The following is a 15,439-nucleotide window of genomic DNA, read 5'->3' as shown; positions in this document are numbered from 1 at the left end:
AGGAAGGAACATGGAAAAGACAGGCAAGGACGGGTCGGTCTTTCCATCTCTGAGCGCGCCCTCACAACGACAGCCGTCCATACAATCCACCGTTCAGTGTATTGGTTTTATTATCCCTGTACTTCACACTGGCTTAGCGGTCACTCGTCCCTACACCCACCCGGTGGATGCCCATTCCCGCGTTCTTTTACTCGTTTGTTTTCATTCGTCCACCCACACGCATCTTGCGTGTCGTGTCGGTTTTTTTCAAGGGGGGTTGGAAAAGGACAGCATCCTTGTAAGTCAGTCAGTGACTGGGTCACCTTAAAACTCCACAACCTTCAATTTTCTGCTGTCCAAATCCAGATATCCCAGCCTGCTGATTTATTGGTCTCCTTGGGCAGCATGCAGGAAGCTCGAAGTAAAGGGAAAAAAAATAAGAAAAAAACTCGCCACAGCGTTTGTTTACTTAGTGATGATTGAACATCAAACGGCTCCAACTAGCGTCACCTGAACTTGATATACAAGCGGACGCGACAGCGCGTCGTGACAAGAAGTTAATTCGGCTAGTTTGGCGCTTGTCAGCTCTGGTTGACATGGTGAAGAGGAAAAACAACAAGGTTCTAGCTTGTGATCAGCATCTATCGTCCGACTTACTCCTAGTAACCCTTAACCCTACACATCACTCTCGTCACTTTGACAGATTCGTTTCGCCCTTCGCTATCGCAAACCGAAATGTAAACGCCACAACTCGTAAGATGTATAATGCTACTCGATATCATGCAACCACCAGCGGCACTGGGAATTGCCGCATGTGTATTCCCGCCGCCACAGACCCGAAAAAAAAGCCTGGCGGCCTCACAGCTGATGGCATTTTCGATCTGTTGACTGCATGTGATGGATGGTATTACTACCTCTGCACGCCGAGCAGCCCAATCTGGACCTCTTCCAGCTCCTCATTTGCTCCTCCAGTTAGTGTGTGTTATTTTTTCTTTTTCTTTTTCTTTTGGTGTCTACCCACCCCAAATAATATGATCCCTGTCATTAATACCGCCTTTTTTTGGTCCTCCTTTTCCCCATCATCTTTCGTTTTGGGGAGCCCAACTGCGAGTGGCAACCAAGGCGTGACCGACTTAAGCCCGCCCGGACCATGACTTTGTTGAAAAAAAAAAAAAAAAAAAAGAACCCGAAGTTTGCGATCGACAAAAAGCCTGGGGCGCCACTATCAAGAGAAACAAACAGTATCGTAATGTGTATACATTCAAGTATGGACATATGCCTCATGTCGCGAAATCACCTGTACGTCGTGGAGTATCAGTGTTGGCAAGTTATGTGCATAATGTAGGGTGCCATCCATACATCTCGTCAGGCAGGAAATCAACATTGCTTGTCAAGACTTACCAAAACAACAAACGAAACGCACGGGATCTCCAGAGCTGTTGCGTTTAGACTTTGCCTAAAAAAAGCCATGACCATAGCTGATAAATCCTGTCGCGATCCTTGTTGGTGACCACAATATAGGCCAGAGAACAGGAATTCAACAAGTCAGGCTGTCTTTCTTTCTACAGGTGAAAACACTCCAAAACGTCACGCTGCGTGGTTTGCGATGGCCGGTAAAGGTTTTTGAGTTGTGATTGGACATCGCTCGTCTGCATGACCTCAGGACCGCATGTCGTATGACTTGGAAGTGAACAATTAGGGTTAACCATGTCAAATAACACTGGAGTTTCTCGTGTAACCCAAGATTCTAATCTTTGACACGTAACATGTGTGCATTTGAGACTGAATTGATATTTGGAAATGAGGGCGGAAAATTATACCAAAGGCCTACCTAATAAGGGCAGACTGGAATTAATAAGACCTACGGATTGCTCCATTATCAGGCACAAATATTTCTTCAGATGAACAGACTATTGTCCTTTTTTGCACATTCATCCCTCGCTCTTGTGAGATAACTATGTTGTCATTAAGAGCATGACGACGCGATGCATAGTCAGAGCAGCCCACATTCAAGACCTAAAAACCTTGAAGCATGTGAGTTTATTGAAGGAACCACAGCGTAGTTGCACAATAGAGCTTGAAGGGTACATTTGAGCAGGTACATACACCACGTCTAATTGAGCTTATATGCACTGAATCGCTTATAACTTTTGATCATGACTTCGCCCGACACGGAAAAGGCAGCTGATTCTGACCCGAGTGCTCCGTATTACCCGACTATAATAACATCTATTGCTCTCTCGGCACGCCAGAAGCGCTATTTCTATCCAAGTAGAGTTAACTACTGAAAGAAAAAAATGTGTTTGATTCGGTGACTTCATTTTTAAAGTGGGTTTACTCACCACAGACCAATTGATGATATACTCATGCTACTGGAATATGAAGAAGAAAAAAATGCAGATCACAACATGGTAGATGCATTAAAAAAGTGAATAGAGTAGAATTAGGGATTGGACCTTGATTCTAAAAGATAAACCCTGACTTGCTAATTCAGAAAAGCTTTTGAAATTTGCCGACCGTAGCATGCTATGCTTGAAAGTGACGAGATTATTGAAAGTAGTGTTCTTAAACATAGACACCAAGCTGATTAGTGTCAGACTCAACAGCCATTGACGGACTGTAGCCCTCAGATGGACTGAGACTTGTTGTATCAGAAAGCCGAGGGCTGGCAGCAGAGCGAGGAATACCAGCCGCAGGTGTATCCATATCCATGTCTTCCGAGCTAACATCAAAGTCACTCTGAATATACTGATGATCATTGTCACCTAGGGACCGGAAAAGATGCCTGTAAATTCTAGCGTTCTGGTGGCTGAGTGAATCATCTTCATCATCGCTACCAGTGCTGTAGTACGTGTGCCGATTAGCCTCTCGTTTCCACACAAGCCAAAAGAACCCCCCCAAAAAACGAGAAAAAGAGTAGCTCAACCGTGACTTACCCATTACTACCCTCAAGTCCATCAGCCTTCAGTAAACCAACAAGTGTATCCTGATTTAGCCACTCAAACCGCTCAATGAATGAAGCACGACTAGAATCAATCGGCCCCATTTTCGCGAGAAGGGCTGCAAGGTGGCGGTTTGTTGATGTATAGATGAACTTTTGCGGTAACTCGACTCGACAATATGGGCATATGTTGGATGACGACAGCCACTGGGTTAAGCAGCTATCGCCAAAGACATGACCACACTTGGGGATACGCAGAGGACGTTCAGGGTCGCCTTCAGCCCTATCTTCGGCGTAATCAGAATAGCATATGGTACACACTGTGAATTCTCTTGTTAGGTATATACGCGGAGATGAAGAGGAGCGTCGTCGTATCTTACTTTGTTCACTAGGCCCCAAGGATTCTAAAGAAACTGAATCAAGACTTTGGATATAGCTTTTAGAAGTTATAGTTTTCTTTGACAATGTGCCACGGAGGACTTGCATCGCCCGAATAACATCATGGCTATGACTGGATCTCTTGCTAGAATGCATGGCTACATGTCCTCGTCTATGGCGGCGAGCCTGATGGAGTGTTTCAAGCAGACGTTCCCGGCGGGGACTTGTCCTCCGAGCACCGTTGGTTGAGGGACCAGTTGTTGAGGCTTAGGAGACAAATTTATTAATTAGTGAATGTCTTGTTGTGTTGATTAGTATCTGGGTATTGTTACCTTCAGTGCGTTGTCGATAATCCCGTGGAGATGATCTGGAATGCGGAATTGAAACCTGTATAAAAGGGTCATGCATAGAGTGAGCTCGCGCGTGAGATGGAGCCCGAGTTTGCAGATGATGAAGATTGGTCATGGGTTGGAGTGACGAAAGAGGTACATGGTGGATTTGAGATTGCATACGCATAGGATGCGTAGCTTCGGTAGAAGGGTTTGGCTGTATAGCGTTTGATTGTCTCTCGGATGTCGCCTGTGAGCTTTCTGATTGTCGTTCACGGAGATATGAGCCCATCCCAGGCATAATTGGTACGGCGTAACTTGGGTGGTAAAGCTCGTACGAATTTGGAGAAAATTGCAATGGATCATGGGCTGATGGTCTGCTCGACATTGAAATAGTAGACGACGTTGATGTAGGAAGCATGCTTGGAGTTGATTGAACATTTGATTGTTGAGATGAAGAGTGGATAGGTAGTCCAGTCTGATCAGACGTCATAAAGTCCATATGGGCGGGCATAGCCCCCCCCATCATTGACGGAGTTGACCACAGATTGAGGGGTCGCATTTGTGAAGGGTAGGGTAACGGGCCCGGAGTGAGTGCTGAGGGGCTATACATGGGTAGCTGGTGAGACATGGCGTTTAATCCGGGTTGCCGAGATCCTGACGAAATATTTTCTGAGCGATTGACGGCTGTAGGCGTGTGTATATAAGTTTGTCCCATGGTCCGAACGTCGGAGTTGCTGAATTGGCCTGCCCCTTGTGACATATTGGATGACAGAGGGAAAGAACGAATTGGATCAAAGGTATTGTTACTGGAGTTTGGTTGGGTGAATGTCGACCAAGCTGAGGAAGCCGTCACAGAAACAGGCCAGCCATCAGATCGATGTTGATGTTGATGTTGCATGGTGTATGAGTGTGTTGCTAGCGATGAATCAGGAATGTTTTGGACTGAATTCAAATGCATCGGGTTGTTGGCACAGGCGGTTCTTGTATCTGCCAAATCCGAAAAGCCTGACTGGCTGGGAGAAAGAAAACTGGTGTTGTGTGCCATTGTGACCACTATAGTCCTAGAAGGACCTGGCGGTGAAAGGGCTCGAAAAACCACTTGAACTGAAGAAGGTGATGGATGAAAGCAGTGCGTTTTGGTTGCTTTGGACAGAGCCAGTATGCAGGGAACGTAGCTTCCGGTGATGGTGGTGGTTCCAAACGTCTGTGACTTTACCAAGCAACAAAGTAGGTGTGGATGAAGCTTAACTGAAGGGATTATCTTGGAAGATGTAGTGGTTGATGTATGAATCGCTGGAGGTTGTAGGACTGAGAACCACAAACACAACGTGTATCTTGGAGCTTGATTATGGGACTTCTCAGTGGCTGCTTATGGCTGGGTAAGAATTCCCTTGTGAAAGACGATCAAGACAGAATACTAGAAACTAGGGTGCAGCTTGAGAGGCTAACAGCAGGAAGCCAGGAGCCAGAAGGAGGGATTGATTTCAGACCTTCAAGGCAGCTTGGACAAAGCAGAGTGTCTGGCTATGGGAGAAGCTGTAAGTGCAAGTACTGAGACAGCGTTAGTGAATGGGAGAGAAAGCAGGTGTGGAGGACAGAAAGAAGAGGAGAAAACAGAAGCTCAGTGAAAGGATATTAGAGGAGGATAAAATATACGTTTCGTGATCAGGGAGACGAGAGGGAAAGGGGAAGAGGAGCAGGAAGAGGAAGAAGGAGAGGAAAACAGAAACAGGCCATGGCAACGGGAAGGGGAGAAAAGTTTGATAGAGGGTTATGCACACCTTCTGTTTTGGTGGGCGTCACTGTTTCTATCGTTGTCTTGGAGAAGGAGGACAACGGATGCAGAGTACAGGCAACTGCACGGTGCAAACCAACGACAGGCGAGGTAATTGCCCGTTTGTAATATTGCAATTTGAGCGAGAGACTGTGGCGACTCTAGCTGATGAAATACGCAGCGAGCCCAAGACAAACCGCCGAGACGGAGAAGGTAATATTGAGTGGCGTCAGCTAGTTGACGGCAGAGGCAAGGCGATGACGATAGTTCTAGTTTTGACTAGAAGTGAGATGCTAGAGGTGGGGCGGGGGAGGCCGCGACCAGGCGATACCGGACAGAAAAGGCGTGGTTTTATACGTTCGAGCCGGCGGCCGGCGGTGACGTATGGGCGCAGGCGAAATAAATATCGAGGGTCTTATACTTGTGCGGCGGGTTAGATAGTGACAGGGTGGGTGTGCGGTGCCCGATAACAGAACAATATCACGGTGTTGTTTGCGGTGGTGTGTGGAAGCTGAAGAAACGGCTAATAGTGCTGTCCTCCCGGAAAAAGATGTGACGTTTTTTGTCTTAGCGATAAGAGGGCGAGAGGGAGACAAATTTCGAGCGCTGGCTTGAGCTGGCGTCTGCTGCTTGTGTGTGGGTGTGCGTGTGCGTGGGTGTGCGTGTGCGTGTGTGTGTAGATGGAGCTTGGTAGGAAGTAAGATGCGAGGAAAGGCGGATGTAGTATGTATGTATAGTTATATGGACTTGTACTGCAGACTAAGCACTGTGGCGTAAAGAGAGGGAGAAGAAGCAACTCCAAAGGCAAAGCGAGAGCGGGCTTTGTGAGGGTGAGAATGTGCAGACAGGAAAACAAGACGGGAAGCAAGCACAGCACGAAAGAGAGGGAGGCAAGGGAAAAGAAGAAAGAAGGTTAGCAATAGCAAGACCTTTACAAGAATGGACGCACACGGGCTTTTCTACCAAGCCAGCCAGCTTATTACATATTACTTACTCACACTGCTGCTGCAACTTGCTGCTACGCCATGGACAATCAAGATCCTAGACAGCGAGGAGAGGTACTCTAGTTAGAACCTTGGGACAAGAAACACTTTCGGAATCGCACGCCCCAAGCAGCGATGCGTGTATTGAAAAGCCAGGCCGGTTACAAGGTCTGGGGTCAGCTCAGCAAAGCGCCTTAGCTTGGCTTCGCATGGGCAGAGGAAGAGGTATGAGGGATGGGTGGGATGGGATGGGATGTACTACATATGTACATATGTATGTATGGAGGTACACTTAGTTAGCTGCTTGTATAAGTACTAGTGGGAGTGAGCGAGCGAGCGAGTGTGCGTTGGGTGTGTAGTAGTAACTAGTAACTAGTTAGTAGGGGTAGATAGTACCTTTGTACAGGCGAGGAGCAGAGTGATATTGCGACAGTTGTTTGGCCAGGAAATTTGTACATACACAGACATGGACATAGATAGACACAATATATGCATGAGATGGTGCTTTATCTTTGTCCTAGGAGTCAAACCTAGATTTTCTAGGCTTGTTTGCACTCTTTGGCGAAGAAATCAGAGCAGCACATGATAGACATATACATGATACGTAGGCACAGAAAAGTGCACATGGTTGGTGGTTGGCATGCTGTGACTTAGCCCCGGCTCGGCTTGGCTTGGGAGAAAGATTTAAAGGTTTATTGGCCGGTCATAGGAAGTGAGTGCACTTTTTTTTTTTTTTTTTTTTTTGGGTTTTGGGACACCATGTTCAGCCATCACCACCAAAGGTACCATTAGTTAACTACATGCTTTTACATGTGTAGTTATGTTAGCCGTTCTTTGTAGTCATAGTACAGGCGGCTTAACGGCTGGGTCTAGTTTCTTTTTTTTTTTTCTTTTTTTTGCTATGTCGCATGGAGTTGGGGTAAACGAGCAGAGGGAAGAGAGTATTTTGTCTCAAGGTTATCCAAAACCCAGCATTGAGGTGAAAATAAAAGAGATAAAAGAGATAGGTCATGTTAGGTCTGACGTCTTTTCTTGCTTGCTGTTCTCAGCTATCGATGCTAACGCCGGTCTAGCCTCCCTCTTGCAGGCAAATCACTGCCGGCCAACAAAGTGCGAAGTGCGAAGTGCAGAGTGAGTGAGGATTGAGCGCCGTTATCATGAAACGGAAACATAGCACGGCAAAACGCCGGGAAAACGCCGACAAGCTTTGGTGGCCGAAACTAGCACCATGCCATGCCATGCCAAACGAGGCCTTGCCTGCACAAAACATAAATGTAATGCTGAAAGAAAGATTGCGGTGGTTCATGTTGGCGACGGGGCTTCTCGTATGCAACGTACTTTTAATATCGATGTATGTAGTTATGTACGCACATATATTTGACTCGCACACTAGCAGCCACTGCGGTTCCCTTGACGTGTTCCATATTTCGGTAGCCCCATGACCACACCGAGCCGGCAGGGAGATAGGAGGACGGCCTTGGCTGTTGGAATCTCATGCCCTAGTTCTGCTGCCGCCCCATTGCCCAAATTCGTCATTATGCGCTAGGCCCTTTGCTTTTTTTTGACTCCTGAAAAGGCCGCCCAACGCCGCGAAAACAAAAAGTTCGTGTGAATCTCACTTGACGCAAGTGTCACGAAAAAAAAGGCAAAGACCTAGCAAAAATCGATGTGAGATGACTAAGCATGACCGAGCCCGCATGTGGCTGGCTGTACTGCCCAGCTGGAAGTCGGCCAGGTAGCTACGTAACTAACTATTGTTCGGCTGAAGACCGGGAAAGACGAAATTGGCACTTGGCCGACCCCGAAACAGCTGAGATGCACTTTCACAGAAGTATGCGCCCACTCGTGCCGGCAGAGAGAGAAGACAAGAACAACATGGTCTTGTTCGGTGGTGGCTGTAGTTGCCGATTTGTACAAGCACCTGTGCTATCAGCCACGCTCCACCCACCCGCCCACACATTGCGCCTCCTGGACGGCGTGACAGACAGTCACGGTATTAGTGCGGGATTGCTTCCCTTTGGGTCGTGGCAGACATGAAAGGAAAGGGCAAACCCGGGAGTAAAGTGGGGCCCGCCGTTTTTCCACTTGAAGCAGTTAAATGGCCATCGCACCAATCACAATCACAGGGGCGAACTTGCGGCTTCCGGGGGACCGGGGTTCTGTCGTTGACATGGTTAGCTGACTGCAACAAAAGCGAGCACTAGTGATGAGACACTTGTATTTATTTGTGCACTGGCGCTCAGAAGCTCCAGTTCTAAGACATCATCATGTGACTGAGGCCGTGTTTGGCATCGATGCCGAACAAAGCCAGAGCCACTGTTGTTTGTGTCCAGGTTGTGGTTTATGCCGTCTTCCATGCTGTTGGCTGTGTTGGGCACAGGTCAAGGAGGCCAGACGGGACGGGCAGGCGAGAGAAGGTATATAAACATGTATGTATGGTATGTACATAACTACATATATACCCAGTCCAGCCCGGCTCATAACTATCATAAGTACTACTGGATGGAATGTACCATCAAGGGTCCGTGGTTACAAAGCTGGGTTTTGTGTTTCGGGGTTCAGGTCTTTCTCTCGTAACAGCAAATGAGAATTGACCACAGCGCGAGGGAGGGCTCAAAGAAGAAGCAAGTATCGGGCGTAGCCTGCGCAGGGCTACGTATTTGGAAGCGGAGATGTGAATGCAGGCTGTTTGATATATAGAGGCGTCCAAATACTATAGAATAAATAGATGGTCAACCATGTGTAGTTAACCAACTAGTTGTGTGCTTGTATGTGCCCACACGTATGTATGTACATACATGTGTGTGTATGTACGTGTGAGGGGCCTTGTTGGCCGTTGAATCAAGGCTAGACGACAACACATGATTGGGAGCTCCAGCGAAAAAAAAAGGCAGGCCTCCAATGTCCGAGAAGTTGTTTAGAGGAGTGCTCGTATGGGAAAAAAAATAGTCATGTACATATGTACAGACTGCCATTGTTGTAGTTTTATAGACACAAGAAAACGCCTGGCTAACTAGAATGAGAGACGGCCCTGGAACAAGACACTGCAAGGAAACATGCGAGGTCAGGCGAGAAAGGGAAAAAAGAATGTGTCCAAGACACAGAATTCGAGGCAGCTTTACGGCCATACATGGTTCACCACGACAGAACACGAGCGGAGGGGCAAGATGGAGGGGCTTTTTTTTCTTCTTTCTTCTTCTTCTTCTTCTACCTGGCTGATTCATGTCCGACCAAGTACATAGGCAGCAATTTCAAGCTCAAGTCTGCCTTTACCGGATGCTGTCTCTGAATTTCTTGGCTAAACCTGTACATGCTTTGGTCTGGCACTTCGTCTTTGGCTTGACCGCGCAAGGTCTCACCTCCCACAGTCGTATAAATACAGCCGAGACTGTGAGACGATGCTGGTGCTTCTGGGCAGAGGGGCAAAAGAGGAGCTGTATAAATAAAAGGGGTGGCCGCAAGCCCATCGATTGTTCATGTCACACGCTGCTCATCCATCTGGTGTACGGGCTTGCTGACTCCCTCCTGGATCGCTATTTTTCTGCTTTGCCGATTGGTTGACTCCGGGATCCGCTGTCCCACGGAGAGGTTGTGTGAATTTTGGTCAAGAACAAACGGTCTGCACTTGGATGGAAATACTAATAATACCTACATAACTAGTTATATTATGCCATGCGAGTATGCGGACATACTATTATGGACATGCCGCTTTGCTTGCCACTCCCTGGACGGCCGGGCATGGTGACGGCTAGCCTCAAAGTAGCAAACGAATGCCAAACCGATCGATTGTTCATGGTTTGTTTTTGGCAGAGACAAAGATAGACCGGCCGGGATAAAGGAGACAGAGGAGGGCATGATCCATGAAGGTACATGTGTATATACATACAAACATGTCATATGTACACACAAGTGTGTAGGTACAAGTACAAGCACAGCTGTCCATCCAGGTGTGTGTATGCCATGTGTAGTGTGCGAATAGATGTACTTGTACCTTCACATCTACACGCACTGATGCCGAATACCATACCACTCACTACGTCCATCGAGAGATTGTTGTGCGGTGCATTTAGTGATGTCCATGTGTATCAGCAAAGGTCCAAGGGCCCAGCCAGATACAATTCGCAACCCCGACCAGACAAGTAGACCTGCGAGTACACGGACATAATACCAATGTAGACACTACACTACAACCTGGAGCACCGGCCTCCCTGCACGCAGCAAAAGCGACCCGCCCCCTCCCCTCCCCCTCCCCCGCCCATCAGCAAAGCAGGGAAAAGCAAAAGCTGGCCTGTGTCGCCGATTGAAGCTAGGGACAGAAACAATATGACTTGTGGTGAGAATCTGATGATAACCATACACACGCGCGCACACGCAGACATATATGTACACATGTATATACACATATGCAGAGAGGTACATATTACACAACGGAAGACGGACACCCATCTTGACGACATATTCACACTTACCTCACGTTGCATAATCCAGGCTGGCTCCCTTGTTTTCCGAGCAGCCATTCACACGCCCGGACGTCTGCGTGTAGTGTGTAGCGTGGAGTTAAGAAATACAGTCGATTTATATGCACGCTTGTTTGTGTGTTGTATTTGAGAAACGAGGGAACAGCGGCCCGGTCTCACCTTGTCCGCCTGGCGGTTTGTCGGTGCTACAAAAGATGTGCTCGGTGGGCAGCGGAAAAAAAAAAAGGAAAAAGAAAATCATCTTTATACAAGCAAAAATAGACACATGCTGCATGGAACAAAACTGGTGCAAATGCCTCTTTTTTCTTTCTTTATTTGCTGCGCCTTTTCCCTCACCCTTTTCTTGCTTTTTTTTCTATACATTTTCTACGTTCTTTTTTTTATTTATTTTTTTATACCATCCTCTCCCCTCCTCCCCCCGCATTGTCCCTCTCTTCGTATCAACCACCTCCCCACGCCCAACCTTTAACCCGGATTTTTTTCCTCTATTTATCCTCGCTGGTCCTCCCGCTCTGCCGCCCTCGTTCTCGCTCTCGCTCTCTGTCTCTCACGGGAGGACCGCTATTTGTTTGGCCTCTCTTTCACCTGTCTCGTCCACGTGTACACACAAGAAAAGCATGCAAGCAGAGAAGCCGCCTTGTTCAACATTGACAAGCCCTTCAAACCCTCTCGCTATCACATGGCAGGGATCAGGAAACAGAAGAGGGGCGCCGCAATAGTAGGCCACCAGCAGCCAATACCAGACCAGACGCAGCGCCAGCTCGACATCCCCAATGCGATAAGGGAAATAAATCCTGCCAATATTCACACTTGTCTCATGGCCGCCTGATGGTCTTTTTCCCTCTCAGCCAGACACCAGACATTCTCACACTCTCCCTCCTCGCCGATTTCATCAACCTGCGTTTCACATCCATGTCCGCACCCTCATGCTCGTGACTTGCCTGTGGTATTTGTACCAGTACCAATACAAGCACAGGTATGTATGTATGTACACACAAGTAGCGGGTACAACCATCAGGTCCAGATCGCTCCAAGTCCAACATCTCTGGCTGGCGTCTTGATTCGAGCGAGCCCTCTGCCCTGCTTTGCAGACGATGCGCTATATGTCCATGTCGTCCACCCACCCATCTCACAACATACCGTCGCCTATTGTTCTCTCGGCCTCGGCCTCGGCCCACGCCCAGTCATTGCTCTAGCTGTTGTCTGTGCGAGAGAGCACGCTACGTCACGTCATAGCCTTTGACTTACTCTACTCACTCGTGCATCCAACTTACCTGTAGCCTTCAACTCCCAACAACTCAGGCCTTGGCCTTTCTTCTTGATCACACTTCCACCAGACCGCCAGAACCACGCAATACCAGGAATAAAACCAAGATAAGTAGAATGGATGAAAAACTGTAGCCGATGCTCCAGGATGCGTGTTTTTGTCATTGAATCCGTAAATCATAGCATAATAATCATCCCGACAGCCGGCCGAGAAAAGAAACAAAAAAGGTTTCTTTGTCCCACTCAAAATAACCCCCCCCCCCCCCCCCCCCCCCCGCCAAACACCAATCTCGTTTTCCACTTTGGCCTAACCGCCCGATCACATCCACTATCCACTAGCGATAGAGATGCCATCCGTCCTTCCCTTACTTCTTGACCAAGCGGTATTTTCCTGCAGTCAACTCTGCCTCCCCAGCCTCCACCTTCTCCGCCATGAACTCCTGGAACTCCTCGTCCGTCCATGCAAACCCGCCCGGGACCAACATGCGCAGCATCATGACCATGCGCGACAGCGGCATCGCTGTTGGTGAGTTGGTGAGCATTCCAACAATAAACTGCCAGTACATGGGTCCCTTTTCTCGGTTTGCAGCAGCTGGCTTTTTGTTGCCGCTGTTGCCACCATCAGTAACAGCGACGTCTGCACCAGTCTCTGAAGCGTGCTCTTTTGCTTGCGGGTCTGTATTTTCGTCCCCCCGTTCTAGAACGGCATAGGTGCCCTCCGATACTTGGTAAAGAACTTTGTGCTTCACCCAAAAGGCAAGTGCCTCCTCAATGTAGTCTGTATCCATCTGTAGCTTAATCTCAAGATCATCAACTGTCAACTGCATGGGACAACCGTCTCTGCCATTGCCGTCTTCTTGGGCATCATCGCCAAAAGCATAGATGACAGAAGCCATATATGTCTTGCAGTCCACCTTGACTGTACGGCTCTCAAGTTCCAGCTCCACCGTAGCAGTTCCCATATGATCTAGCCATGTGAGCTTCCTTGATGTTTTGATCCGAGAATAGTTTTCTGAGTACTGCTTCTGCGCCTTGGTCACACACTCCGGGATGAGGAGGTGCTCTCGTTCGATATTTGGCCAGTATAGTCTTGATAGAATCTTGGCTGAACACTGCGGTAGCGAATTTTCATCGTGCGTCGCCGATGCACTGCTGATGGCATCGATAACCGAATCGTCCAGTTTCTTGGACTCGATCATGTCTCGCAGCATGACATCGCAATGCTGCAATGCGGTATCTCCATAGCGCTTCTTGAGTAGATTTAGGACTTTGGCTTCTTGTTGTAGATCGCTCGAAACGGAGAGGAGCCGCTCGCCGACAATGATGTGGAACTCTTTGATAAACATTTCCTGTGAGCCAAGTGCACTAATTAAAGTTCCAATGACATCCTCGGTCCGCGGGCGTTTGAAGTTGGCAGCTGCATCGATTGGGGCGGGGTTCCAGTTCATATCATCCCAGTCTTGGTCCTCATCTTCCAATCCCGTTCGCTTTGCCCGTGGTGCCGAATTAAGAATCGTGGATAGTTCAGCCAGTTTGCTCTTGCCTTCGTCCGTCCCCATGTCATTGGGACTTGATAGCAGCCCGGTTACCACGATTCGTATGGCATCAACCCTTTGACATAAATAAAGTTGCAAAGATGGCACTACGCGGTCAAGAAGGACCTTGGAGCCATCAAGGGCATGAAATGTCCGAATAATGGAAATGTAGACCTGTAGAATGTGAAGCGTTGAGCTTCCAGGGTGTAACAGTCGTCGCTCGAGATCACGAGAAAAAACAGATGTGATGTGACTTCTCTGGGCTGTAGTAGTCACGCATGACTTGAGATCAAGAAGACCGCCACGGCTCTCAGGCCAGTGGAGCACGATATCATAAAGCTGACTGCTGCGAAGACTGGCCAGTATGCATAATGCATTCTCTTTCCAGGCAATCACATTTGACCACGTAATCGACTGGCCCAACTTCCCCACGATCTCAACTGCCAGGAGAGAAAAGTTATCTTCGATCCATGAGTACAGCATAGAGATGTTGTGTGAGACAGTCACCTTTCGATTGCCCCAGGCCGTGTTGCTGGTACTCAGCACATGGCCGACATCAATTTGCTGGGTAAATATATCGCCATATGCCGTCTCAATATATTCCTTGAGGACCTCATTCATCGCTGTTGCGAACATGATCTCAAACCGCCTACCAGCGAGACCAATTTTGAGCAGCGAGTCAACCAGAGCCAAGAATCTATCCCGCTTGTCTGATTGACCCGCAGTGTCTTCAAGCAGTACCGAATGCGTGTAACTCTTCAAAAGTGACTCTACAGCCTCATGGAAATATTCTGTTTGTGAGCTGGCAATCATCCCATGCATCTCGCGCAGAAACTGCACCCGTGTTGTGTGTGACTGGGCATCATCCATGCCTTCCAACATCAGCTCACTTCTGCTCATGTATAATCGAGCGGCTGATTCCAGAGTATGAATAATGTCTATGAGGCGCGCTTCAATCTCCCGATGACTCTGGTCCAGGTCAAGCAAAGGCTTTACGGTCTGCGTGTAGTGATAGTACATCTGCTTGGTATGCCATACAACTAGGTTTTCCTTCTTAGGTGCATGAGACACCTCCCGCTCAGGATTGAGGGTTATGCGCAAGGAATCCAGTAAATCATCATTGAGTGAAATGACGGATTGCTCTTCAAGCCCGCTGGGAAGCTTGAGTAAAGTCGTGACGTGGTTCCATGCTATAGACCAGCGGCGCTGGTCAGCCGCAACGGGGTCGCTGCGCGCAGCTAGAGCGCCAGGCTGTTTTCTAGGGGAAGTTCGCAGAGGCAACGCATTCTCATCAGCAAGAAGGCCGTCGTTCGGGAATATGGAAGTGAATATATCCTGACGGCGAAGTGCCCAAGCTTGGCTCATTTTCTAATGGGTGATTGAATCAAGCAAAGCAAAGAAAGGTAGACGAACGAAGAAAACAAAAAGAAGCTCTGGGAATGTGACTGCATAGATAATGAAACTCCGAGAATGATGCGAAAGTGGTAGTAGTCACCAATGACTTCTCATATAGAAGTGCAATACACGAACAAGGTGCATGAAGCCCAGGCCAAGTTTGTTTTGACAACGCGTTTGACCGAAGCGTCACCGATTCTATACCGAGTGTGTAATTAATGACTAAGCGGTGGGTATGATGTCATACCGAACCCTAAGCATATAGGCCATCACAACTACTAAGGATTGCTTCCAGACACACTTTCTAGCATCGAAAAACATCATGCGATTTGCCTTTACAATTTTATTTTATTTTTTTAGGAAGCTTTACCGATGGGT

At 48.1% G+C, this 15,439-nt stretch overlaps 2 protein-coding genes across 2 annotated transcripts; both read right to left on the bottom strand.

The window, feature by feature from the left end:
• Positions 1–2,544: 2,544 nt before the first annotated feature.
• BROUX77_000718 (uncharacterized protein) lies at positions 2,545–4,675 on the bottom strand (the record flags this gene model as incomplete). The annotated part of the gene is made up of 4 exons (XM_073752242.1): positions 2,545–2,821; positions 2,916–3,240; positions 3,301–3,564; positions 3,631–4,675. The coding sequence occupies 4 exons, from the start codon at positions 4,673–4,675 to the stop codon at positions 2,545–2,547; spliced, it is 1,911 nt and encodes a 636-aa protein (XP_073608955.1).
• A 7,821-nt stretch (positions 4,676–12,496) lies between these two features.
• BROUX77_000717 (uncharacterized protein) lies at positions 12,497–15,031 on the bottom strand (the record flags this gene model as incomplete). Its single annotated transcript, XM_073752231.1, has 1 exon — positions 12,497–15,031. One exon carries the CDS (start codon positions 15,029–15,031, stop codon positions 12,497–12,499), a length of 2,535 nt encoding a protein of 844 aa, XP_073608954.1.
• Between the last annotated feature and the right edge of the window lie 408 nt (positions 15,032–15,439).

This window comes from Berkeleyomyces rouxiae (assembly GCF_048999995.1).
Source record: "Berkeleyomyces rouxiae strain 22BRR77 chromosome Unknown BrBRR77_ptg000001l, whole genome shotgun sequence".
NCBI lineage: Eukaryota > Fungi > Ascomycota > Sordariomycetes > Microascales > Ceratocystidaceae > Berkeleyomyces > Berkeleyomyces rouxiae.
This window is presented reverse-complemented; position numbering and strand designations above follow the sequence as displayed.